The 25,825-nt window shown below is 50.8% G+C and overlaps 11 protein-coding genes across 11 annotated transcripts; 3 read left to right on the top strand and 8 right to left on the bottom strand.

Annotated features, from left to right (window-relative positions):
- Positions 1–263: 263 nt before the first annotated feature.
- DSM5745_02793 (uncharacterized protein) lies at positions 264–977 on the bottom strand (the record flags this gene model as incomplete). The annotated part of the gene is made up of 4 exons (XM_026744809.1): positions 264–319; positions 376–487; positions 550–664; positions 715–977. 4 exons carry the CDS (start codon positions 975–977, stop codon positions 264–266), a joined length of 546 nt encoding a protein of 181 aa, XP_026605675.1.
- A 702-nt stretch (positions 978–1,679) lies between these two features.
- DSM5745_02792 (CIA30 family protein) lies at positions 1,680–2,831 on the top strand (the record flags this gene model as incomplete). Its single annotated transcript, XM_026744808.1, has 3 exons — positions 1,680–1,767; positions 1,820–2,053; positions 2,107–2,831. 3 exons carry the CDS (start codon positions 1,680–1,682, stop codon positions 2,829–2,831), a joined length of 1,047 nt encoding a protein of 348 aa, XP_026605674.1.
- Positions 2,832–2,931: 100 nt separating this feature from the next.
- On the bottom strand, positions 2,932–4,001 carry DSM5745_02791 (phosphoribosylaminoimidazolesuccinocarboxamide synthase; the record flags this gene model as incomplete). The annotated part of the gene is made up of 3 exons (XM_026744807.1): positions 2,932–3,308; positions 3,414–3,789; positions 3,852–4,001. 3 exons carry the CDS (start codon positions 3,999–4,001, stop codon positions 2,932–2,934), a joined length of 903 nt encoding a protein of 300 aa, XP_026605673.1.
- A 561-nt stretch (positions 4,002–4,562) lies between these two features.
- On the bottom strand, positions 4,563–5,902 carry DSM5745_02790 (glycosyltransferase family 69 protein; the record flags this gene model as incomplete). The annotated part of the gene is made up of 3 exons (XM_026744806.1): positions 4,563–4,960; positions 5,016–5,241; positions 5,297–5,902. 3 exons carry the CDS (start codon positions 5,900–5,902, stop codon positions 4,563–4,565), a joined length of 1,230 nt encoding a protein of 409 aa, XP_026605672.1.
- A 325-nt stretch (positions 5,903–6,227) lies between these two features.
- DSM5745_02789 (putative FAD binding monooxygenase) lies at positions 6,228–7,763 on the bottom strand (the record flags this gene model as incomplete). Its single annotated transcript, XM_026744805.1, has 1 exon — positions 6,228–7,763. One exon carries the CDS (start codon positions 7,761–7,763, stop codon positions 6,228–6,230), a length of 1,536 nt encoding a protein of 511 aa, XP_026605671.1.
- An 820-nt stretch (positions 7,764–8,583) lies between these two features.
- On the bottom strand, positions 8,584–9,287 carry DSM5745_02788 (cytochrome c oxidase subunit VIa; the record flags this gene model as incomplete). Its single annotated transcript, XM_026744804.1, has 5 exons — positions 8,584–8,629; positions 8,718–8,725; positions 8,787–8,946; positions 9,008–9,032; positions 9,122–9,287. The coding sequence occupies 5 exons, from the start codon at positions 9,285–9,287 to the stop codon at positions 8,584–8,586; spliced, it is 405 nt and encodes a 134-aa protein (XP_026605670.1).
- A 319-nt stretch (positions 9,288–9,606) lies between these two features.
- On the top strand, positions 9,607–11,714 carry DSM5745_02787 (DNA-(apurinic or apyrimidinic site) lyase APN2; the record flags this gene model as incomplete). Its single annotated transcript, XM_026744803.1, has 4 exons — positions 9,607–9,683; positions 9,737–9,782; positions 9,833–10,723; positions 10,776–11,714. The coding sequence occupies 4 exons, from the start codon at positions 9,607–9,609 to the stop codon at positions 11,712–11,714; spliced, it is 1,953 nt and encodes a 650-aa protein (XP_026605669.1).
- A 1,515-nt stretch (positions 11,715–13,229) lies between these two features.
- Positions 13,230–15,861, bottom strand: DSM5745_02786 (putative anaphase-promoting complex subunit Apc5; the record flags this gene model as incomplete). Its single annotated transcript, XM_026744802.1, has 7 exons — positions 13,230–13,947; positions 14,018–14,154; positions 14,205–14,311; positions 14,368–14,491; positions 14,539–14,950; positions 15,000–15,093; positions 15,144–15,861. 7 exons carry the CDS (start codon positions 15,859–15,861, stop codon positions 13,230–13,232), a joined length of 2,310 nt encoding a protein of 769 aa, XP_026605668.1.
- A 1,025-nt stretch (positions 15,862–16,886) lies between these two features.
- On the bottom strand, positions 16,887–17,945 carry DSM5745_02785 (HMG-box domain-containing protein; the record flags this gene model as incomplete). Its single annotated transcript, XM_026744801.1, has 3 exons — positions 16,887–17,389; positions 17,440–17,714; positions 17,767–17,945. The coding sequence occupies 3 exons, from the start codon at positions 17,943–17,945 to the stop codon at positions 16,887–16,889; spliced, it is 957 nt and encodes a 318-aa protein (XP_026605667.1).
- Positions 17,946–18,470: 525 nt separating this feature from the next.
- MAT1-2-4 (putative mating locus protein) lies at positions 18,471–19,398 on the top strand (the record flags this gene model as incomplete). The annotated part of the gene is made up of 4 exons (XM_026744800.1): positions 18,471–18,961; positions 19,010–19,188; positions 19,238–19,312; positions 19,364–19,398. 4 exons carry the CDS (start codon positions 18,471–18,473, stop codon positions 19,396–19,398), a joined length of 780 nt encoding a protein of 259 aa, XP_026605666.1.
- Positions 19,399–21,149: 1,751 nt separating this feature from the next.
- DSM5745_02783 (putative cytoskeleton assembly control protein Sla2) lies at positions 21,150–25,009 on the bottom strand (the record flags this gene model as incomplete). Its single annotated transcript, XM_026744799.1, has 12 exons — positions 21,150–21,236; positions 21,364–22,578; positions 22,639–22,788; positions 22,837–23,885; positions 23,948–24,132; positions 24,182–24,239; positions 24,290–24,370; positions 24,436–24,593; positions 24,655–24,730; positions 24,796–24,813; positions 24,884–24,930; positions 25,002–25,009. The coding sequence occupies 12 exons, from the start codon at positions 25,007–25,009 to the stop codon at positions 21,150–21,152; spliced, it is 3,132 nt and encodes a 1,043-aa protein (XP_026605665.1).
- Between the last annotated feature and the right edge of the window lie 816 nt (positions 25,010–25,825).

Raw genomic sequence — 25,825 nt, 5'->3', positions numbered from 1 at the left:
ATATATATAGATACAGACAGGAAGTGAAAGGGGCAACGAAGACAGTACTTTGCTGTACATCCTTTCAATGTTTTGGATTGGTGCCACCCCCACGACACTCACCGTCGTTTGATTTGAACTGGCCACTTATTCCCGTACATCCGACCTCGTCGGACCGTTGCGCATGCTTGAGTGGACTAGTGTGATTAGATGCAGTAAGAATAAACAAATTCAAAACGATTGCAGCAAGGAAACCAACAGCACCAAGCCCGGCCCAGAAAATGTCACTCGACAATCCCAGGGTCTTCGTCTTCCCTTAAGCGCGCCTCCGTGAGACTCTCTGTACCTTACGTTAGGCCAAAGCCTCATCTGCAGAACTGATCCCGCAGCACTCACTTCGGTATTCCAACTCATCCTGCCCGTCCTTCGATAGCTCGACGCGGATAGTCCGTCCATTAAGGATGATCCGTTTATGCTTTCCAAGCGCTTGCTGGGCCTGCTCGGGCGTCTATTTCGACTACGATCAGTTTGAGCCCTAGGAAGCCCAAGGCAAGGGATGGATCGCCGTACCACAAACTGGACGAAGGCAACAGGGTATTTGCCGCCCATAACGAGATGTACGAAATTCCGGCCGATGTCGTTAAATGCACTCCTTATCATTTCCGGATCGACGTCCCGGGGTAAGCTGGATCAATGTCAGTCAGGGCAGCTGGCGGCTGAGTCCGTTGGCCTTACTTTCCGACCATGATACGGGCAGTCGGGGAGAAGATGTTCTGGGCATTACTGTCGGTGATGTTGTTGCTCTGAGAGACCCGTGGGACTTCAGTGCACTGTGAGCAGCAGCAGTGCTGCGGGCCCTGGGTGTACGTAGCAGGAGGCGAGGGAGCGGGGAAGTAGTAGTCGCTGAAAGGAGCATAGACGGGCTGCTGAGGGACGGTGACTGGATAGAAAGGAGGCTGGAAATAGTAGTTGTAAGGTGGCGGAGGAATGGAGCCCATGCCTCGAGTCGGATAATGGGTAGGCTGAGATGCGATGAAGATGATGAGCGAACGTCAGAGCAAAGATAAACGAAAGATATCCAGAAGATCAACGAGTGAGATGGTGACGAGAGGAAAAACGAAGGGTCTAGCGAAGACGATTTATAGCCGGTCATGAGGCAAAGAAGTCAATTTTGACTCTATGGGAAACTTAGCAAGAACCTTCCAAAACAAGAGCGCTCGTGGGCCGGATTGGATGGCCGGCTTCAAGGCCGTAGCAGAGGACTATGGTTTCTTGAGAGAGACCTAGCAATCTTCCCTAGGCAGTGCCGTGAAATCATGAAAGGAAGTGTATAACACGGAATATGTTGTTTAGTATTAATGTTCTGCGTGACGCCGGAAAGAGTGTTGGTTGTCTTGTGCTATAAATACAAATAAGGTTCAGGTACGCTGGTGTCATCTTGAGCAGTGGCCATGGGCCGTCACAGACCACTTGGAATCCAAAGCGCAAGCCTGGACAAGGAATTGAGGAGGATGGAAAGCTTAGGGCTAGTGGTGAGGCCCAAGGACCGGTTCTCGGAGGATGACTCAGCAGTCACCCCATCCGGGTCCATTGGTATACTGCCGAGCGGTGGGAGCTCCCGACGTCATCTGCATTTATTCTGAGCGCGCAAAAAGACATCGCAAAATCCATTTGGCTTCGAATTGATCTGAATATTCACTATGTTCCCGACAGCTTGTCGACTAGCTGCCAAGCCCCCGGGCTTTTTTAAGCGGAGTGCAGAGGAATTCAGTCGGTTATCAAGAATTGGTCCGTCTCGTGCTTCCGCATCGCTCATCTACTGAGAAACTGACCGAACTAGCCTGGAACACCGAAGCTCTCTCCACGCCAACAAAGCCATACCACCTTCTGAACTTCGAAGATGAATCGTCTGTCGCGAGCTGCAAGACCATGGCCGACCGCGCCGTGGGAGGCTTCAGCACTGCAAGCATTGACTACGTCCCCGCCGAACCTTCAACGAATACGCCTGCTCACGCAAGGTTCCACGGAACCATCTCGACCAAGCTTCCAGACAACTGGAGGGTAGAGAGGACAGGTAAATAATCTGCGAATTGACACGAAGGTCTGTGAGTAACAAGCTCTTTCTAGGATACGCCGCCTTCCGCAACCAAGATCGAGGCTTATGGCTCTTTGGCCGATTATACTGGGATCTCGACCCATACACCTACCTAGCCCTGCGAGTTAAATCCGACGGCCGTCGCTACACAGTGAACATTCAGACCGACACCATTGTAGAGACTGATATCCACCAACACCGATTATACACACGCCATCACCACGTGCGCGACTCAGAAGCCTCCTCATCCTATGACCCCCTCTCGCCCTACTCATCACCCGAGGCCGCGGAATCGCCTGAGATCGCTGAAGAAAAGTATCCCACTGGAATACCTGAAGCTCTCTCCGACGTTCCGCCACCCTCCACGATCATGTCTTCAATGTCGGCCACAACCTCTGGCTCGACCGGATGGGAGACGATTCTGCTGCCGTTCAACGCATTCGTCCGAACCAACCATGGGCTTGTTGCAGAGCCCCAGACGTCGATCATCAGACAACGGGTGAAGAGTGTGGGTATTGGTTTGACAGACCGCGTTGAAGGCCCTTACGATCTCCGCATCCATCGTATCTGGGCTACGAATGGGATGAGTGAAGGCGAGATTGAGGAGGAGCGTCGGATTTGCGGAACAGCCGCCTTGCCTGTTGACGAGGGTGTTCGAAGGAACTGGGTCGCGCCGAACGAAGATGAGCCTCAGAAGCAAGAGAAACCAGAGGGCAAGGCGAAGGGGCTGAAGGGTTTGCGCGACGAGTGGGACTAAGCAAATGCAACAAAGTCTTTGGATTGTACATTATACATATACCTTCAATTGTTCCCACCAAGAACACATGTTACGGCAGTTACACCCCGGTCAGCGTACGCTAGTTCCCCCCAGTGATCCGCTCCCAAGCCTCCTTATACTTCTCGCTCGTCTTCTGCGCAATCTCATCCGTCATCCGCACCCCGGGCTTCCCCTTGAGCCCCTCCTTGACCAACCAGTCTCTCAAGAACTGCTTGTCGAAGCTCGACTGCCCGCGGCCGATCTCATATGAGTCCTTCGGCCAGAATCGGGACGAGTCCGGCGTGAGCACCTCATCTGCCAGAACAACCTCGTCCGTCTCTTCGTCAACGCCAAACTCGAACTTTGTGTCGGCGATGATCACGCCCCGGGTAAGCGCATAGGAGTGCGCGGTCTTGTACAGCGTCACGGCGAGCTCGGCGATCTTTGCGGCGTATTTTTCGCCAACGATTTCAACGGCTGTAGAAACAGAATCCAATTAGTCCAAGGTCCACAGTTCAATTGCATTGCACTGCGCTGCACCCCAGCCGAATCCGCGAAAATAAGCAATAATAGCACACGCACCTTTATCCGGATGAATATTCTCATCATGCTCACCCTGCTCAGCCTTCGTGCTGGGCGTGTAGATCGGGCCGTCGGGGAACGCCTCACTCTCCTTCAGTCCCTCCTTGACGGGAATCCCATGGACAGTGCCGGACTTCTTGTACTCGCTCCACGCAGAGCCAGTGATGTATCCGCGGACAATGGCCTCAATAGGCAGAATTCGCAGCTTGCGCACCTGCATGGCGCGGTTCTGCAGCACGGGACGCAGCGACTCGGGGATCTTGGAGGGAAGATCTAGGGTGATGAAGTGCGTGCGGAGGCCGGGGAGCGCGGCGGTTAGGATCTCGAACCATTTCTTCGTGCAAAGGGTTAGGAGCACGCCCTTTTGGGGAATGCCCTGCATTTTGGAATTATTAGTATGGCTAATGTGCAAGTTGGGAGGAACGGGCATATGCGCACATTCTCCATGATCACATCGTAGGCGGAGATGCGGTCGGTTGCGACGAAGAGGAGGGTCTTGTCGTCGACTTCGTACAGGTCGCGGACTTTGCCGCGGGCAATGAGGGGCAGCGAGCCCTGGAGGTCGGTGGTTGTAAGTGTGTTTGCCATTGTGAGGATTGCAGAATGGTTCGAGGTTGAGAGGAGGTTTGGATGATGCGTCACCGGGAATTTTTTGGCGGGGTTGACTTTGGCGGGGAGAGATGCGGTATCGGAAGTCTGCCCGAGGGCTAAGGCAGACTTTGAGGTTTGTAGCCTCAATACTTCGTAGCAGCTGGAAACTGATCTGATAGATTTATCTCTCGGCCAGGTATAATGTTTCTCTTGATAATTAACAGTAATTTACAGTATAGGTCATAGATTTGTAGAGTATCACCCTAAGCCCGTTGGTCGGTTGCTCGAGCATCCCGGGCGTCTTCATGCGCAAATCAATGACGCAGCCCTCCCATGGGCAGCTCCAGAGTTGTGACCGATACCAAAGCTGCCAGAAGCGAACAAGGCGTGTCACTTCAGCTCTTTCAAGATCCGTGTCTTCGCAAGAGGATCCAGGCGGGCTGACTTCCTCGTAGCAAGGAGCTTGAATAGTTCAAGCACTAGGCGGAAAGGCAATGGTATGCTTCACATCTCCAATGTCAGTCTTCAGGAATTATCCACCACCTGACCGTGGTAGTATCATGTTCCCGCGGCCTGGATCTCGTAAGTGAGGCAGAAATCACCGCGTTCTTTATTGTTCTCATCTTCCTTCTTCCATTCCGCGATTCGGCTTTGCAAAGACCATCCTTTCAAAAAGGGGGAGCTAAACCAGCGACGAAGTCGGTTCTCCCAGATGGACTCTAGTATTTCCCAGGTTGACAACCAGTGACCTTGAGGGCGAGGCGCTGAGTTGGCCGCTGCATTATCTCCAACCCGGACAAAGGGATTTAGGTAAACACCCCTTCGTTTGGAGATATAATTGTCCGCATGAATCAGGCAGGATTCGGAAGCCACAACGTGTCTATCTGCTAGGCCATCGGGTACCGTCCGAAACTGATACGGCCGAGTTGAATAGATTTCCTCTGTTCCCATAAAGACTAAACATTGAGCATCAGCATTTGCATCCAGACCTTTCGTTGACGGTTGACCTACCCATATCACCCCAGCAGCTTCTGACAGGAACCGGCAGCATAAACTTCATAGCTTCCCTGGACCTGGAGGAGCGAAAAAAGGGCCATTTCTGCATGACGGTCTCATGTCCGTCCGCGTCTCGGATGGCTAGTGCGTCGGAGTCGGACGGAGGACACAGTATGTCGAAAGAGCAAGCGGCTGTGTATGTGTTATAATTGGTATTCAAAAGGGAAAGCACGTCCTCTTTCTGTTTGCGCAGGAACGTCAGCTAGTTGGAAGATGAACGGAGATGCGCTGCCTACCGTAAAGACGACGTCATTTAAAAACAACACTCGGTCAAAGAACGTGCCAGCATCTCGAAGGTCATATAAAGGCTTCAGAGACAGGTTTCGCAGTCGCGCACTGGCAGCGATGTGCTTCCGGTCAGCTGACGGGTTCTTCAGCGCTTCATTGTCTGGAGATGGGTCGGCAATTGTGATTTTTCGCTGTACCCCTACACTCTCCAATGCACCATCGAGCTCGCGCAGAGTATCCCTTGTACCAAAACTGCCCCCGCTCTCATACACACTGACAAATATGTTGTCGGCTCCGAAAACATTGGCTAACTCGACGACCGCATTGTTCCACTGAATTGGGAGGGTCCGCTCTTTGTCCCAGAAAACGCTGGTGATGAATATTCGCTGTCGCTCAGGGGGTCTGTAATCTAGGTGAATTTGCTCTTCATGGAAGTGTCGGTGGACAAGAAGGACATCTGCTGTACTCCAGAGGACAAAGATGAGCAGGAAGAGTTGGGGAAGACGACGGCGGAGCTTGTGGTAGCGCGAAGCATGCCGGACGGCGGAGACAGCTAGGACAGCTAGGAAGGAAAGTCCATTGATCAAGGACTCGCATGCTTCTGTCGCATGCATTTGAAGCTGCAAGAATAAGAGCGAACCCGAGAGATAGCCTGGTCGATCACATTAGGCCTGATAGCAGGTGTCGCGTGAGTTGTTCTTTGTCTCGTGCGGAGAGTCGGAGTTGGGCTCGGGAGTCGGGATGCTGACGACGCGGACGCGAAGCCGCTAAGACTCGGCCTCGGTCTCGATCTCATCCAGCTCCACCAACTTACATCTTACAATCAGTGATCTTTTTTATTGCCAACATCAGTTCAGGAATGGGAATGGAGATGGTGCATTATCTATCGGTACTCAATTTCCCGGTCTAGAGTAGAGAAGCAAGAAGGGAAACGAACGCTCAAAGCCATCGAAGCCCATTATCTTCACAGTACTGGTCGAAAATCTGAGGATCACCCGATGGCTCCGCGACTGCGACATAGGTATCTGGTCGGATCAAGTACGCTGCGTCAGCTCTCAAACCCGCTACCACGTACTGCTCATTCCAGGGAAAGTTGTGTAAACGGATATTCCGGCTCTGACACCATTGAGTCAGTTCCGGCGTGGCCACTCCATACACATGGACCTGCCAGGCGATCGATTTCAGGCTCTCAAAGTTGTCCACCTCGCCGACAGCTGCCCATGGCATACGGTCACCGCCCTGAACGTATCCGGCCGTGCCAGTAGACAAGCTACTGTGCCGGTAATCGAGCATGATCTGGGACACTTTGCGAAACACGCTGTGTCTGATGTACTCGATTTTTGTGAGCAAGGGCGCAAGGAAAGGGACGACGCGAGTCCGCAGGGTACGGGCGAAGAAGCTTTGTGAAATGGTAGCATTGAAGCCCCTGTCCGTTGTGCTAACAAGTTGAAGTGCAAACGCGCGGCGCTCTGCCTCATAGGTGTCGAGTAAAGATAAACCTGCTTGTCCCTTGATGACTGCTGATAACTTCCAGGCGAGATTGATTCCGTCTCCGATACCAGTGTTCATTCCCTGTCCACCGACAGGGCTATGAATATGCGCAGCATCGCCAACCAGAAATGCTCTGCCTCTGCGGAAGGATGCTGCTACCCGATGATGACTTCGATACGTGGAGAACCAGTTCATCTTGTCGATTTGCAAGTTGAACGAGTGCTTCATCTGTGGTGCAACCTCCTCAAAGCTGATATTGGTTCCTTTTCTCTCTGCCGTTTCATCATCAATGGCGCCAGATATGCGGGCTCGGCGGCAAGCATCGTATGGAAACAGCAGCATAAATTCGGACTGGTTGAAAGTAACGTGCGCTTCGCCGTTGATTGCCGGCCCACTTCCCTCGATGTCGGCGACGAAGAAAATATGGGAGTACGTCTCTCCCTCGTATTCAATCCCGGCACTGTGACGAACAGCCGAATGCGCTCCATCACAACCAACAATGAAGGCGGCTTTGCATGTTTCACCGTTGCTCTTGTCGTCGGTGGACCGCAATTGAGCTGTTATGGAAGAGTCGTTTTCCGTGAAGTCCACAAGCTCTAGGCCTCGCTCGACGTGAACACCGAGCGATTTGAGGCGGTCCTCGAGGAGTCTCTCATGCTGATCCTGCGAGAAGATATGAATGAATGGATACGGCGTTAGCCCGGTGCCGATGTCGCCGATGGGGATATGCCCCCGACGGATGCCCTCAGACCAGACATTCGTTGCTTTTATCTTGTGTCCATTTGCAACGACGTCTTCGGCGATGTCGATCTGGCGGTATAGCTCCAGGGTTCGTGCTTGAATGGCCAGTGCCCGAGAGGTCGACACGTCCGACATTGCTTTGTCGATGATGCGGACAGAGGCGCCTTGCCTGACTAGCCACAACGCCGTGACTAGACCGGAAGGGCCGGCACCAACGATGAGGACGTCAAAGTTTCTCGTCATTGACCGTGGGTATAGATTGATGAATCGGGTGTAGGAGATGTCGGAAGTACTCCGTAGAGCGATGGTGAGATACTTCAGTATGTAGATTTGCTGGGGATATAATACTCAAATAAAAACATGATTATTCTACTTGGATTCATTCATTCCGTCTTATTTATACTTTTTGCATTTTAATGTTAGGGCGCTCCATGACATCGTACTTGGGTGCGGAAGGGCTGTGTATCGGAGCTCTGACTGTCCGACATTCCCGCTCGGTGCCCGTCACAGCTCCGACGCAAGCTCACCTGGACACCCATCCGACTCATTCCTAAACCACTTGGTCTATGACTCATTCCACGAGAATATAGCGGAGAGTTCCTTACTTGGCTGGGGTATTTACGAGGCGCCCGAGGTTTCGTCATCAACCATAGGTTGTCCTTTATTCCATATGCCCTTAGGGCTGCGCTGCGCTGATGGTTACTCAGGGGACCGCCAATACTGGTACGTTCGTTCTCAGGTTAGGGTCGGTGCGGCTGCGATCAGCTTCGTTCTATACGACTTCTAAAACGCCCGGAATCTCAGCAATTCTGCAAGTCCTGTGAACAGCCTTGAATTCGCAAAACAGCGACCAGGATATCGAAACTCTTGTATATATTGGATTCAAAACGGCAGATGAGCTTGTAGCATACAAAGGAAACTCAAAGAAGCATAGTGATGGCTCATGGGTAACTGCTTCGTCCAACAGAGACTTGTGATTATATTTTCCGGATTCGCCCTTCTTCCTGGAGAAATGTACATGTCCTTCGTATTCGGGGCCGGCGTGTCCTGGTTCACAAACTGCTTAGGAAGTCTTGTCCTTGTTGTGGTAGTTGACGTTGGAGTTCCAGCTGCGGATTGTTAGTAACTGACGGAAGATCGCATTCGAGAATTCGAGACGAATTGGGCGCAAGTAGCTGGCGCGAACAAAAGACTTACAAGATGGTCTGCGGAGATGAGTTAGTTGGTTTCTTGAACTATACTTTCTGCGCTATTTGGTAAACTGACCTTGTCACCGTCTCCCCAAGGGAAGTTCTTGGTGCGGATGTTCTGGTAGGGGTACTCGGTGCGCTCCTCCAGAGGAGTCATGTGCTCCCAGTGCTCCCAGTGCTCGTGCCACTGAACGTAGGCGTTGTAGCCACCACCGACGAGGCAGGGAATGACGGCGCTATGGTTATATGAGTTCAATTGCATCCGGCTAGCGGAAAGGTACCGATGGCGTGACGTACAAGATGGAGAGCTTCAGCCAGAGACCTAGAGCACGCCAATGGGTTAATTTAATTCCGAATTCACAGTATCCAGCCGAGGATAAGCCTAGAGAGCTCCGGAAGGGCCAAACGTACTGCTGGTGGAAGCGGCGTGGTGCTTGACGGCAGCTCGCTCGCGGTTGAACTCGTTGTCAACGGCCCAGGAAGGCAGCTTGTCGGTGCTGTTGAAGCGGCGCTGGATGGCAGAGCGAACCGGAGCGGAACGCTGGGCGAGGCGAAGGACACTGCGCTGGGGGATCATGATTGCTGAATGAATGCGAATGGCTCGCAGCTGTGTCTCGATCTTCTCGAAGGTGGGAATATCAGACGATGTCGGCTCGGGTGGGCAGACAAAAGCGCTTAGCGCTTCCCGTGATTCGTCTCCGGCCACAACCGTCGTCCCTTATGTCAGCATCCTCTTTCGTCATTACGCTGCTATCGGCACGTGACGTGAATGGGATGCAGCTGCAGCTTGGGGAGCTTCACTCTGAAACTATCAATTTGCGGCTTTCTTGTCTTCTGCTCGAGTAATATGCTCTTTCAAGGCTTTTAGAAGCCGGGATGGGTTTTCGCATTACGACATGGAACGGTGGGTTATCTCCGCTGCGACTGAGACAGCTGCACTGATACTGATTGTTTACTTAGTGAACGGCATTAGGTCTGTAGCAAAGCTCAGATTCGATGCTGGCGACGCGCTCTAATTTTGACCAGGAATCCATTCTCGTATGAGCCATGGAGGAGCACGCGGACTTTTGAGGTAGGATCTCCCTTCTTCCATGTCGACGCGGCTAACGCTAGTCAAACTAGTCCATGTTCGACATACTGGAAGCCGATATTGTAGTCTTCCAAGAAACCAAAATCCAGCGAAAGGACCTTAGAGATGACATGGTCCTCGTACCCGGATGGGATTGCTACTTCAGTCTGCCCAGAGTCAAAAAAGGTCGGGCACATCGAATCGCTGCGTTACTCGGAGCTAACCATTCGTCAGGCTACTCCGGTGTCGCCATCTACACTCGTAACGCGACATGCGCTCCCATCCGTGCTGAGGAAGGTCTGACAGGAACCCTTTGTCCGCCAAACTCATCAGTGCCATTCAGAGATTTACCCGAGGACCAGCAAATTGGCGGCTATCCAACGATAGAGCAGCTATCGCAACTCGAGCTGGATGCAGAGACGCTTGATTCTGAAGGAAGATGCGTGATACTCGAGTTCCCCGCCTTTGTTCTTATAGGTCTCTATTGTCCTGCGAATAGAGACGAAAGCAGAGATGCTTTCCGCCAAAACTTCCTAGACCTGATGGATACGCGCGTCCGAAACCTAGACGCCTTAGGGAAAAGGGTTTTCGTCACTGGCGACATCAATATCTCAAGAGGGGAAGTTGACGCAGCACACGCAGCGGAAAACATAAAGAAGGGAGCTATCACGGAGGATGACTTCGTCACTGCCCCAGCTCGGCGCTTGTTCAACCATTTATTGACGGATGGAAAAGTGGTGGGTGACCGAGATGAAGGGAGGGAACGACCTGCTCTTTTCGATATATGCAGGTCATTTCATCCGGACCGCAAAGGCATGTATACTTGCTGGGAGCAGCGAATCAATGCCCGCCCTGGGAATTATGGCTCAAGGATAGACTACGTCCTATGCAGCCTGAACATGAAAGATTGGTTTTCTGACTCTAATATTCAGGAGGGACTCATGGTATGTTCTAGGAGGCCCCCAGAGTATTATCCCACTAACGAGATACTCACAGGGGTCGGACCATTGCCCAGTATATGCTGTATTCAAGGACCGCGTACCTCTCGGCGAAGGCGACTCCCACATACTTGATATTGTGAACCCTTCTGGAGTGTTCGAGAACGGCGAGCGCCAACAAAATTATACGACAAAGTTTCTTTTAACACTTTCGGGGCGATTGATACCGGAATTTGACAGGCGGAGAAACATCAAAGACATGTTTATGCGTAAGCCGAGTCAACCTTCGCAGAAACTGCCTTCTCTGCAGAAGCCAACCCCTTCTCCATCGACTGAAGGCGCCAACATGATTTCGAAGACTACAGCCAGCCCCTCATCGCCTTCGAATGCCGATACGCCTATCATCATACCCAACGCGAGCCCTCAGAAAGGGACCGTTCGCAAACGACCCGTCAGACCAGAAGATCCGCCGGTCAAACGTTCGAAATCCGCGAGCAGCCAAACAGTTACTCCTACAGCTGGACAGAGTACTTTAAAGGGGTTCTTCAAGCCGAAAATCACTCCTGGGGTCGAACCGAAAGACTCTGCCTTGTCGAAGAACGGAGAACCGGGACTCTCTGAACACTCTCTCCCCAGCCCTTCCCAGCCCTCCAGCCAACCAGGGTTAATAAGCCAAACACCCGAAGCGGCACTCGAATCTGAAGAAACATCAACACCGACGACTACAGCGCTGCTCAAGGATGAGACGAGCTTCATTGATCCGGTTGCCAGCAAAGAAGGCTGGTCGAAGCTACTTACCAAAAAGCCACCTCCCAAGTGCGGAGAGCATGATGAACAATGCATCAGTCTGAAAACTAAGAAGCCTGGTCCAAACTTTGGTCGGACATTCTGGATCTGTCCCAGACCTCTAGGCCCCAGTGGGAATAAAGAGAGAGGGACAGAATGGCGATGCTCTACCTTCATCTGGGCCAACGATTGGGACTCATCAACAATGTAGACCATATACATACATTACTGTAAGATTTGGTGCTCTACTTCTTAACTGAAGCAGATGTCACACAATCCCAACGGATACGATATGACGACGCCGAATCTTGTACCCAGACTCTACTTTAATTCCGTACTCCTTCCATCTTTCCACACTCACTCACGATTCACACATTCTAGTAGATAAGTGTTACGTGTTGCTCAGGTCACGCTAGAGTCTCCTCATGCCAAGCGCTCACTCAGACCGGCTAGTTTCCACGATTTAATGGTAACGCACTGGGAAGGCGCGGTCTAGCTCCTTGTTGCAAGGCGAAAGGACAAAGGAGGCTGGGAGGGACGGCGCGGTTGAACAAACAAAAACAGGTACGGGTGAGTTACACCCTGGGCACCGTTATTGACGGCAGCAGCCAGAGTCAAGTCGAATCAAGTCGCATCAGCTTGTCAGGACTCTAATTGATTGAGCATCGGAGAAGGCTAGCACTATTGAAAGAGCTGTCAAGCTCCATCTCCAGCCCAGAAATGAGAGGTAAAGTTTACTGTCTTTGATCCAAATCTGCCACTTCACGCATCCTCAATCGGGAGCTCTGCAGCCCTCGCATCTCGAATCCGCGAACTCCGAACACATACCTCACCACCAGAGACAACAGCATCACAGGACGTTGTCGGTATCGAGTTGTTCAAGTCAGGAAGACAACGCAGAAGCAGGAAACCAGCCTCCCGACATGAAGACCACTCTGCAGCATTCACAGAACCCTAGAGGGATATGTCCGTGCTCACGCTGCTTTGTTCAGGCATCGGAGTGGTACGAAGACCCTTTTCAGCCGCGAATCAGACGCATCACTCGAGGACACCGTCTTCGACATCTTTTAATAATGCTCGGTCGATCTGGATTATGTCGGAGGATACTTGGGGCGTGTCATCGCGGCACCGCGGAGCTGCAAGAGGGAAAACATTCTCTCCACGAAGGCGCTTCTCGCAAACCTCTTGCATCTTCAAATCCGGAAATCGGCAGCGCTTCGTCTTGCCGCCTCTGGGCGCCTGGAGCCTTGCTATGATAAAGAGTCTGGGCGGAATACGGGCTTTAGAGTTCGGCTGCGAAATTGCCTCTGCGCGCCGGGGCGAATGTGCTGAACCTAGATTGCGAGCACAAGTTTAACAGCAGTCCTATTTAGTTTTGACCGTGACCCAGCCGCGAAATGGGGACTATTTATCTCGATTACAGCTTCGATGCTCGTTAGTAGACGCAGTTTCGTCCTTAGCGATGCCGGTGTATTAATCCAGTGGCTCCTACTTGCGGGTTGGGATTCTAAGTCGAAAGTCCTGGGAATTGCCTGGGAGAAGGCCCTTTATCTGTTTTACCGGGAGAGCATTGCTCACTGCTCCATTCCTTCAATAGAAGAACCTGATTTATAGGGAAGTAAAATCCATACTGGAGCACCCCTAATCCATACATGCTAGCTACCTTTCAGGCGAAGCCGCTCCTACACCTTCATCTTCTTATTCCCCGTTATGATCAGACCCGAACTCAAGCCGAAGCCTTCTGCTTCCGCAAGTCCAGATACTTCGCCGCATAGTCATTAGCAAGAACCGAATCGCCCGTAAGATGCATGACAGTAGCCTTCTTGGCCATCATCTCACACTGCCCGCGAATGTCCTCAATCTCCTCAAACTGCTCGTACGCAGAATCCAGATACCCCAGGGCGCGATTCATATACTCCTTCTTCGCAGGACCATTATTATTCCCTTCACTCCGAAGCCGCCCCGCGATCCCCATATTCACGTCCACGAGAAGCGAGTACGCGCTTGCCGCAAGATCACAGTCGCTTGTTTCAAGGATTTGCGGCATGATACTCTCGACCATTTTGCCGACGGCGTCGAATTCCTTCAGGCTCAAGAGCACAGAGCCCAGTGCTACAATGGCCTCCCAGAGACCCGGGAGGAGACGCGAGCGGTCCGCGATATTGGCGGCGCGCATGGCGAGCGAGAATCCGCGCTGGGGCTGGCCCATTTTGTTGAAGATGCGGGCCTTCAGGCAGAGGAGCTTAACTTGTGGTTGGATGTCGAAGTTGTCGGCGTGGGTGGACTGCGCGGTCTTTTCAAGGAGCTCGAGGGCTTGGGCGTAGTCGGCGCGACGGATGAGGTACTCGATGCGGAGGAAGGAGAGGAGGAATGTAAGGTCGCTGTCCGGGAGGTCGATTGCTTGGAGTTGCGAGAGGATGTGGGCTGACGCTACTTGGTCGTCGCTGGGAAGGGTTTAGTTGTTGGACGCGGACATTGCGGAGGTGGGGAGGGAAGGCTGAAGGGAGAGCCTACTTGTAGATTTTGCGTCTGAGCTGAAGAGCTCCGGAGAAGAAGGCCCAGTATTGGCCTGTTTTAAGCGATCGGAATCGTTCTGGGCTCATTTCGGCCATCTGGGAGGAGGCTTCGTTGTAGCGGCCCTGCTGTGCGAGCTTCAAGATATGAGTGGCTATGCGGAGGGAAACAATGGACTTGGGCTCACCAGCTGGCAGCTTCGGAATGTGCTCTTCAAGTAGTCCTCGAAAGGTGCGCTGTTCCGGTAGCAATGACGGAATGTCTCGTTGCTCAACCAGGCGAGATGCGTGGTGCCTGAAAAGGATGCCAAATAAGCCAGGAATATATAATTAGAGAGCGAAATGAGGTACCTATTCTGGAATATAATGCAGTCTGGAGTAAAAGCTGGGGCCCCATCGAATTCATGAGGTTCTTCGTGACGTTTAGATGTGATGCTCGGACGATGTTCTCGATCGATGATGCTAGACTCTCTCCCTTCAAGGCGTTAGAGAGATGTAGTAGATGGCAAAAGAGGGACTTACGTTCTGAAGCTCAAGCTTTGCTTCGCTCAATAGCGTAGTACTCAGCAACCCCCACATCTCCGTCTCCTTTGCTTTGGCCTTGAGGAAGGCGAGCCCCTCCTTCTCATTGCCCAGCATGCCAGTATTTTCAATATCTTTGATGAGCTCCGGGAAAGCTTTTCCAAGGTGGTACAGCCAGCTCATGCAGAAATTCAGGCAGTTCATGTCGTGAGACTCCCTGGCAATTGATACGGCTTCGCGCATTGCAGACACGGCTTCTCCATAACATCCGAAATCGGCTTGTAGTATGGCGAGATTCAAAAGTGCATATTGGTAGGTTCCCTTGTCCCGGCTATGCATCGTGTAGTCGAAGTAGCGATGGAGGTTGTCAAAGGACGACGGGTAGTCCCCAGCTCTCCAGGCATCGAGAAATCTGCAGGCGATTAGTCCTGGAAATAATAGCTCCTGGTCTCAAGTCTCACCTCAAGTAATGAATTAGATTGGGCAATGTCACGCCGGATGCGACAATACGCTTCAATTGGACTTTCAAGCCTTCTGGGACCCTTCCACCAAATCCTGACTTGTTAGAGGGAAGTCCACAAGGAATCAGGGGTAGGACATCTTACTTTGTAGCTCTCCAATCTGAAACTCCAAGAGCCGTTCGACCTCCTTCGTACTGACATAGCGGTCGTCCTCTTCATCGTCCTCGATGTTTCCGTAAGCTACTTGAGCAAGGTGACTGCTCGTATCGAGGCCCAGTTCGAGTAGATTAATGTCAACAAAAGCCTGCTCATCAGAGGGGTTTTTGCGTGCCCAGGCTCGGTAGGTCGGAATACGATATTTGACAAACCCCTTCCACAACCTGACCGAATCATGAAACTGAAGCCTGGTGAATTCCAACTGAGACCTCCTCACGAAAGCGCCTAGTGGAGAACACCGAGCAAGGCGCATGCCGCCAGATGCTGGAGCGAGGCCGGCATCTCTCTCCCTGATCTGTTCCTCACGCGTCTTCGCGAGAGTACCGGATATCTCAGTGAAGAACAACTCCAGCGCATCACATGAGTCAATTGACCAAATCTTGCGGAGGAACAGATCCCAAACCGACCGGCCAGGTACGGACGATTGACGCGCTTTCAGTGCTTTTTCAATATCCTCGATGGAAACTGAGTACTGTGCGGACAAACTATCCGAGGAAGCGGGAGCGTCCCCTGCGCCCAACGGACTCAGATAAGCGACTATAAATGATAGCACATGAATGGCGGACGAGTTCGGAACGACACCTTCCGTGTAGATAGAAATGAGGCTTAGTAGGGCAACCTTTGAGGGAGTGAGATAGCGACTCATTGCAGCTGCATGCAGTGCATTGTCTGCGATGGCCCAGTTACCTAGGCTCTTTCTAATATTTGCTTCCAGGGAGAAGCGGTAGAAGGAGTGGCGTGTCAACAGCGGATAAACAAGGAGTAGAACAGAATGATTTATGCCTTTGATTGATAAGTGTGGTCTGGCATCCGTCCACGAGGGATCGGGCGAGCTCAAGGATGAAGATGGTTGTGTGGATGTAGCAAGGAACGTTTAATTTTTGTCAGACAGGTTTTCTTTGCTATATAAAATCAATAATTATATATTCAACCACATACGACCACAGGGTGTGGAGAACAGGGCTTCCCGTCCGCTCAGCCGTACTTAAGCCACACGCCGGCTGGTTAGTAGTATGGTGGGTGACCACATGCGAATCCCAGCTGTTGTATGTTTTTTTCTACTTATATTTATTTATCTATCCCACCTGGACCAGTCTATATAATGTCCCGTTATGGGTCTGTTTGTGAACAAAACTAATATTCAGAAATAAGGATACATGACCACGGCTCAGTAAGAACCGCACCGACACCGATGAGGCCGATAAACCCGCAGGAAGTATGTGCACTTTCGGAGAAGCTCTCGCAAAAAAAAAAAAAGATCGCTAAAGATGCTCTGCCATGTATGCGGCGATACTATATTCGACGGGATCCCGTGAGACTGGCGATGGGTCAATTGCCTCGTCTGCCAAAATCATGGGGAATCAAGCGCACCTTTCGTTCTCGGTTTGAGTTTCATGATTTCCGCAAGCCGGGTACGTCCGCCTACTACGGAGTAGTAGGCATGGAACGAGGTACCTCGATACAGGCGGGGATGAATGAGTCCCTCACTTTTGTTCATAGAAGACTTCGTCATTCGAAAATCCCCATGTAGCTTCTCCACAAGCACCAGCTAGCCCAGTTTCCTGCAAAAGCTGATGTGACAACTCGAAGTAGTGCCCAGGGGGGTGCACGGGAGTAATCGATAGTGCAAGGACGGGGTGGAGCGAAAGGAATGCAAACGGCAACCATTTCTCAGAAGTAATCAGCTGCAAAGTCGGGGAACTCAAAAGAGTCTCCGAAAGACCCATCCGCAAGCTCCAGCTGTGAGAATAATGCAGTCCTGTCATATTCACTCTGCCCCTGTTGAAAGAGGGAATCAAACGCATTGGTGCCGAAACTAGTGGGTTCTTCGGTCAAGCCGCTGGCGTTGAAAATAACGTTCGGCCCCTCGAGCTGCCCCATATAAACTGCACCTGCGAGTTGCCCAGTTTGAATATCAGGACACATTGGTGGCGTGAAGGCGTTGGGTGATGATGCACTCATCGGAGGCGGAGTTTCAAGGGGTACGGAAGGCTTCGAAGATTTTGGAGACAGACGAGAAGTCGCCCGACGCTTTTTCTCAGAAGGTTTTCGGGGAGTGTATTGGTAGTCAGGATGCTCTTCAGCGTGCTTCTTTTTGAAATCTTCCGCCAGATTCTTGAAATGCAGCTTGACCTCTTCAGTCTCTTCTCTCCATTGCTTTCCTAGAATCACGGCTTTGTTGGTCAGTCCATCGAAGTGGATATAAGGTTATCAGCTGACTTACAAATCTGATTATTGGTGAGGTCGGGGTAAGACTCTTTCACTCTGGGATGATGGTGCTGCCTGTAGAGAATGAACGCATTAGGAGGCCGAGGAACTTTTGCGGATTTCATCGAGGTTGGCTTGGGTCTGGCAGGAGCCTCGCCGGCCCTCGAGTCAAGGCCCCTAGCGTGAGAGGCAACAGATATCGAGGAGCCCGAGAATGCTGGTGTGCGGAGAACACGAAGAGCATTGATCGATTCGTCAACAAAGCAAACGACTGGGCCTCTGAGAATAGCACTATTGCATCTTGTGAGAAGCAGTCCTCAATGGAGGGATTGCTGCAACTCACGAAAGGCGGGACTTGATTTTCTCGACGTTAGCCTGACCGATTATGTCTACGACATTTGTCGGTAGAAGGACTTCGTTATTTGTAGACACAAGGTGGCGCAAGGCATCTTGCCAAAGAAGTTCAGTGAGGTCGTCGGGAGATTGTGTTGCTGATTTCATGGCAATTGATACAGCAGCCATCTCGGCACATCGGTCCTTCCTGTGTTCTAATGGGAGAAGAGCGAGCCAGAAGTCATATGCTGTTAAAGCATCATTCTGGCAGACTCATGAGCAATCGAAGGGAGACAGGAGAATGCTTTTGAAAGACAGGGTCTGGGACGAACAAGTTCAAGTACGAAAAGAGATGAAAGACTCGGCTAGACATGGCGCATAAGGTTGTGTTCCTATTGGGCTTTGGTGGCTGGCGCATTTCTTTGTTTAGTCTGGTCTGGTGAATAACGAGCTCAGACCCAGTGTGAAGTCAGATCCAGACTGTGAATAGCTTAATAGCTTATTGTGTCCCAAAGAGGACCTCAATAACACCCCCACAATTCTGTTCTATTAAAGTCCCCAACCTCGCAAACTTCAAAGATTCCTGATGTCTTCAACACTTCCTTCTTCATTCATCTATCTACCTGACTCTTGTTGCTTTTGTATCACTCAAGGACAACCAACTTGTGCTATCGCAGACACTATCCCACCACTGTCGCCCTTCAACTCAACGCAATGGATGCCTACAGTCAAACCATCTTCAGACTTCTCGGCGCAACCATTCGAAACGCTGATGCTCCTTTGGCATTGAGAGAACAGGCAGCCTACATATCAGCGTCGTTCGCGTCTCATCAAAACAGCTACCGACTCATGGCTCAGGTCTCTACTCTTTTCAATGGAGGAGTGATCCTGCATGCTTCCCATAGACTTCTTGGACTCGGCGAGATTGCAGAAGCCCCTGTTGGTCGTCATGGTCCCGCCCTTCAAGCGATTGTGACCGGCCATCGTGTTAGACCAAACCCTGCCGACTTCGAAGGCCACCCTATTGAGCTTCTTAGCATCCTTGATCCGGCCATTCAGGCTGGGCTCGCGGGCGAAAAGATGTTCCAACTGCATCAAGCTCTCGTGACAATGGAGAGGAATGCCAACGAAGACCTTGCTCGCTACACCCGACAGTACGGCTACCACTACATTTTCAGAGCTGGACTCAGACAGTATTACATGACGTGCGTCGGCCCCTAAGACCTTGTATTATGAAGCTAACATTCCTCTAGTAAAGCTGTCGCTGAGAATGTCGTCCTGCTGGAACAAGACCCTCGTGGCCAGGACTATCGGCTTTTGGCGCAAAGAACCTGCTATGCTGCAATCGACCAACGCCCTAACATGACCAACGTGGAAAAGGAAGTTGTGATTCGAGCAATCAATTGTGTTCCACAAGACGCACACCGATTCTGTGAGTATTTTCAGTTAATCAAGATGCACAGTTTCTAACCAGTCACTAGGGAACTGGTTGGCAACAAACCGCGCGGCTTACCGTGCAATGAAGGCTTGCATCTCCCTGCTGGATAGAGCTCAGTGTAAGTGCCCTATTGATGACTTTACGTTGGCTCTAACTTGTTATTAGGAAGTTCTCCTGGTCAAACATGAGAAAATACAAGCTTGACCGGGCTCGGGCAACTCTCACTATGACCAAGCTCATGCGAAAACAAAAGTGCTTAGGGATTTCCAAACCACCACTGTTGCTGCTCAGTGTATTTCGCCCGCAGTACTTGCTATATTTTTTTTTGTATGCAGACAGTATCCTTGAGATCCATAGATGTGTCTCTTTAATGCTCCCTGGGGGATGCTCATGATGTGTGCGACTGTCTTCGTCGAGAACCGCTGGAACGGACACTACAGGTCACCTGGAATGGCAGGTTTTTTTTTCTGTTACCTTGAACCACATTTGTATCCTTTCATCGTTTCTAAATCATTTTATTGATTTTTACCGGAGAAAATCAGACCGGGTATCTCTCTTCATCGCCCCTATTATCTTTCTACCAGATGTTCGAGCCCTTCTCCGATGTCAGCATTTCCTTATCCGTTTTCTCAAGCGTAGTCGTCTTATGTAGTCTATTAGTGCTTCTTAGACACGTAAGGCAACACTTTACATCGGTCTCATTTTTGTGGGTATGTGTAGCAGCTACCTATAAAAATAATGTCGTCGAAAGCGGCATTAGATTAAGAGACTTGTGAATTCTTAAACTGGACTGGAAAACTCGCCATATTAAGATCCTTCTTAGACTTGCGCCTACGTACTCTTTCCCAGAAGAAGCTTCATCCGCCCATGCATCAAGAATTAACTACATCTCTTTTCCTGGTGTGCAATTGATGTATGATGGTCGCAAGTCTCATCCGTGACAAGAGGAACCTCGAAGCATATTCAGCAGTAAGTCAGTATCTCACTGTATATCTAGGTACATGAGACAAAAAATAAGGCTTGGGTAGGTACAGGCGTCACACAGTGGAAAGCGCAATCTACTGCTACTAGGAAAATAGATAATAAAGCCCCCAGAGGAAAACTCTTTGAACGTCCTTTATCTACCTTATTTCTCACGAGCTCGGCACGGGCAGGTAGGTATACCTGCTCCGTAGATACCGAAGCATAAGCAGTCGCACCTAGCTGCGCCCTGCTTAGATAAGCATCCCTCGAAACGAAACCCGATATACCCTGGTAGTGAAAAAAGAGAGAAATGGACATATCCCTACATAGGTAACCATGGTTATACCATTGAGAGATCGGATGAAGCCATTGCATGCCCTTCAGTCACACTGCACACGCAGTACCTAGTAACCTCTGTTGAACAATAGGTCTATTCGTCGAGGAAATACCTACTGGGCCTGCCTCAGTCGACATAACAGAAGAGGCTACTTTCAGACCGCACTATACTGTCCGAGTACCGTACCGTCCCTGGCTAGCCCAGGTACTAACACGAAGTACGGCCTCAAGATATAATAGCAAAGGAATGTGTAGCTCAGCCTAGCCATTTAGCTTACTAAAGAGGTACCTCCTACAACAATTGGAGCGGCCAAAGTCAAATGCGGCCTCAAAGTCACGGAGGTATTTCGCTTTGGACAATGAAAAATCCAGCTAGAGTGCTGAGCAGAACGCGCTTGCGCAGGCTTGATTCAAACCTTGATGTGAAAGATTGGGCGTAAGCCGTTACTCGAACGTACAGAGGAAGGCGAGGCAAAAAAAAAAAGGCGCCCAATGGCTCCATGCATTGCGAACAGGTATATCAGAGTATGGACATAAGATATCACATAATGAATGGAAACGAGCGAGCCGAGTCAACTTAAACAAGGCAAAGCGAAGAAATTATCTGGTCGGTTATTGAAGCTGCCCAGCGGCTCTTGTATGCAGGCGTACTCAAATCAATCCTCCTGATATGAAATCTTGCGCATTTCTCCTAGGCGAGTTCGGGCGCGGGCAAGCGCATTTTCGAGTTGAAGAATTTCGACCTATAGATGGTGGTACTATCAGTTACCATGCTCAAAAGCAACGAATTTAAAGTGCATCCATGATAGTGTCATGGCCGAATCTTGACGTTGCTAGGACACAGGTTGTGAAAAGGACAAGAAAAAATACCTGTTGTTCCATCTCCTGTACTTTAAACTCGTGCGAACTGAGCTTGGAGTAATCCATTGTCTCATTCTCGTCGTGGTTCTTCTCAGCGATGATTTCCTGGACTTGTCGTACCAGAGCCCTACAGGCTGCACCGACAGCTTTGCTAGCTGTCTCCAGTCGATCTTGAGTTTTGCTCATGAAGGTGGCCTTTACACGACTGGCAGCAACCAATTGAGCCGTGCTAGCAGCAACATCATTGCTGGCGACGATAAGCTGTTCGGGAGAGTTGCGGCCGGAAATCACGCCGTCTGCAGTCTCAATCAATGTGTTTGTCGAGGAGGCAACGGCCTTGGCAGCAGAGATGAGACCCTCTGTCCACCTATTATTCTTTTTGTAAAATGCCGTTTTGGAAGAACTACCACGCCCTTCGCGAACAATCTCCTGCTGAGAGGCGGTGGCAGCCTTGATGAGTTCTGCAATTGCACCAGTCACTGCAATCGCAGCCTCCAAGATCGCGTCGTTGATTTTCAATTCATAGGTAGAGAAGCCGTCACGGGGCTTGTTCTTTAGTTTGGTGAGTCGTTGGACAGCAGCATCAATGGCATCAGCTGCCTTCGTAAGTTCTTGGTCCACCAAGTCGCCCAGGTCTCCGTTAGTCTGGAGTCGACTACCCTTTGGTGCGAACGCATCAACGAGCTTCGACAGGGCTTGAAGGTCTCTCTGCACCTCAGAATTGTTGTTGATGACGACACCAACCTTGTTTGAGGCTTCTAAGCCTTCAAGACGAAAGGATTGGAGACCTCGGAAGAAACGAACGGTTCCCTGTGCGGACTTGCGGGCAGCGCTTGTCAGCTGGTCAGCGCTCTTATCGTCGTTAGCAAAACGAGTCAAACCCTTTGTGTTGCTAAGGACATCGGCGATGGCCCCGGAGAAATTAGACACTGTGCGGATAATCTCAGCATGGGGGCTATTCGGTCCGTCACTGATGTAGTTGTTAAATGCAGTAGAGAATTCTGTTGCAGATGCAGATGCTTTCTCGATTTGCGAGAGTACGTAAGGTGGCGACGCATTCTGGTTACCGGCTTGCATGGTAGAGTCTAGCTCATAGAGTGCGTCATCAACGCGCTGCACACCAGTCTGGAGCACAGAATCAATGATATCGTTGATCTTCGAGACTGTGCCATGTAAAACATGGTCAATCTGAGTATCCAGCGCTTTGTCGGCGTCGCCTTGGTTCTGTGATATGCGTTAGACAAAATCAAAACGTGAAGTCAGCTGGTTCATATAAGAACGCACCAGCTTCAGCTCCTCAAGCTCTAGAAGGGCTTCGTCCATGGCAGCCTGCATGGCTTCAAGTTCCGTTTCCTTTTCCTGGAGCGCGAGTTCGTGGTCGCCATTTCTCATCTCGTTATTCTCGCTATATTCCTCCAAGGCACGCGTTTTATTCTAAACATTCGTCAGCGCGCCGATTTAGAAAGCTGCTAATTGACCTACTCTTAGCGCCTCCTCTAGATCAGCCATTTCCCTGTTATACTTCGATAGCAAAGAGGAGATTTCAGTGCCCTTTTGGCGTTCCGCGTTCTCTGCGCGCTCCAGAGCAAAGCGTAGTTCCCGTTTGACTTTCTCGAGCTCATCCTTGTTGCTTCCAGTTAGACGGTCCTTGTCATGTAAAGCACGATCCCGCTCCCGAATCATGTCAGCCAACTCAAGGTTCTTTGTCTTAAGTTCACGCTCTAACTTCTCTCGTCGCTCTATGGCTTCCTGGGCAGAGGCTGCCTTGAGTTTGAGGCTCTTTGTTGTTTGGAGCAGATCTAAATGCTCCTGGCGAAGCTGAGAATACAGCTTTGCCAAAGCTTCATACTTGCTCCTCCATGTATTGACCTGCTCCTGGAGAGATCTGATTTGCTCATCCTTGGAGGCATTCTGCATGTTCAAATTCGACGTCAGTTGACTCATTTGTTCCTCCAAATCTTTTACACGGCGGTCGTATTGCTGGAGCATCAGCTGGTCCCGCTCATATTGCGCACGAGCATTCAGGTTCTCCCGCTCCAATTCAGCCAGGCGGCCTTGCGTTTGACTCTGATATTGTTCACGCATAAGTTGTTCCTGAGCAAGCCGCTGTTGCTCCGCCTGTAAACGTTGTTGTTCCTCAAATTCGCGCTGGGCTTGCTGTTGGGCGAGCAATTGCTGGCGTTGCTGATCCTCCCACTGCTGCTGTAGACGCTGCTGCTCTGCTTCAAATTCTTCCTGTTGACGTCGGGCTTCCGTGCTCCAAAAATCATTTATTGGCTCCGGCTCAGCAGCCGCAGGTTTTGGCGGAGGGGACGGTACCGCCTCAACGTCCTTGGTCGGTCGCTTTGGCAAGGCTGGCCGTTCTTCTTCATCCCCTAGTAGATTTGGTGAGTCCTGTGGGAGTTTTGGGATAGTGATTAGGCTGGTTAGATATCGTAGGTTCGAGCATTCGTAGTAAAATCGAACCAGTCGGTGATGCTGCGCATCATAACGACCATGCAGAGGTGATAGTGCGTCGACATCACCCGTTGCTAAGAAGAAGTCGTGGTGAGTAGGAGGGTAGAGAAAAAGGGGACAGGAGGTAGGAACCCACCCGTGTGCATCGCCCGCAACATGCTGGTGATGAACTTATAGATCCCGTAACTTTCCTGCACAAGAGGAACCAACGCAGAGATCCGACATTCGTTATGGTTCCCGGACTGGAAATGTGAGAAAATGAGTTTCTGGAAAGCATCGATTTGATCTTGCAGACCCATCAGATCGGTTATGGTCTCATAGCTGATTCGAGATTAGTTTAGATGTAGGAAAACACACGATTTGTAGTTACCCTTCATTTGGATCATTGATCGTTTTCAGACTGATATATTCCTCGTACTCAAACAGTCCTGGGGCACTCTCAGCATACGCGTGGTTGGCGTGGACTTAGTTCACATACCGTTGAACTCGGGATGATTGCGGTGGAAAGCCAACTTAGACTCCAAGTAGAAAACATATTCCCTGATTAGGGGGCCATAGCCTATCAAGTATGTTGGTTAGCGAAGCTAGGTCGCAACCAGGCGTTTGAAACGTAGACTGGTGCACCTCGAATGCCCTCTCCTCCAACACCCCTCATCAAGCTATCAATCCAGTTGGCGTGCTGCTGTGCTTCACGAATTACTATTGGATGTCCCTCCTGCAAGACCTTATGTATCGTGATGAGAGCTTTGAACGTTTGAACTTCGTCGGCGAGGACCGGTTGGCTGTCGACAGAACGGGTCAGCGCGCGGAAAGGATACCAAAGACTGTCGTCCTCAGACATACACTTTCATACCGGCCCAAAAGGCCGCAGATGACTTGTGGTCCCACGTATACACAATGCAGCTTCGAACATGTTTTCCTGTGAAGATATCAGTGGGCGGCTTTCCAAGGTCGGTGAGGGCGACGGGGCAGGAATCTTAATACGTTTAGGCGCGGTTTCCTCTAGAGTCCCAATCAGTCAGTGATATGATATTCATAAGCGGGCGAGGTAGCAGTGGCTTTCGAAACATACCGATGCTTGTGGCCTTGCGAATGTTTATCGCCAGATCAGCCTCTGTGCTGCGGGGACAAGTGTCAGCTCCGGGATCCAGGCAGTGTGCCCTCAATAGGCTGATTCCAAAATTGCTTACCGACTCATCCTGAGAGTTATGGGTAACTGAGGATGACGGACGACGGTGAATCGCAGGTGGCGGACGAATAGAGTGCGGACAAGCTATGAACAATCGCGATATGGTGGGCCAGTTTGGGAGCTGAATCCTTGAGAAAGTAAGGAGAGAGAGAGAGAGAGAGAGAGAGTGTGTGTGTGTAAAAGAAGGTGTGGTTCGCAAACAACAGAATAAAATACAGTAGACTAGATAAAAAGGAGAGAAGGAGAGAAGGAGAGAAGGAATAACGCTCGGGTAGATTAAGAGTACGGAGTAGTAGACTTGGGGGAACGCTGACGCCTGGCCGATCTCTCCATACAGACTAGTCCCGAGTCGTGGCCGCAGGTCTTGGCGTTCGCGGCTTCGTCATCATCCTTTCAACGTGCCGTACTTTACTTCTTAAGGTTGCCTATCTTGCCATCAGCGTCCAGGGTTGGCAATTACCTGGACCTCCCGACCATGTCGAAATAAAGGATGATTTATATTCGGTGGAGCTAGCCTAGGAGCCGAGCACTGAGCTGCAAGACAAAAAAACATGTAAGTTTCTGAGAGAGGAAGCAGGCCGTGATGCCAGCCCATGGAATCATTAAATCCGTGCGCCAGGCAGTAAAATATATGAGAAAGCCAGGGCAGCTCTCGACCACGTGGTCACGCATACTCTTTCATGAATAGGAAATGTACATTGCATTGCGATGGATGCTGGGATCGCCCGAAGGGTATCATGGAGCGTTGTCAAACATATAAATGTCCGTAACCGGAAGCTCCGTCGGCTTGCAGGGTGCTCCCATCGTGTTCAAAGTGACTGGATG

Source organism: Aspergillus mulundensis (genome assembly GCF_003369625.1).
Source record: "Aspergillus mulundensis strain DSM 5745 chromosome Unknown scaffold_2, whole genome shotgun sequence".
NCBI lineage: Eukaryota > Fungi > Ascomycota > Eurotiomycetes > Eurotiales > Aspergillaceae > Aspergillus > Aspergillus mulundensis.
The sequence above is the reverse complement of the archived record's forward strand: the minus strand, read 5'-3'. Positions and strand labels throughout refer to the sequence as shown.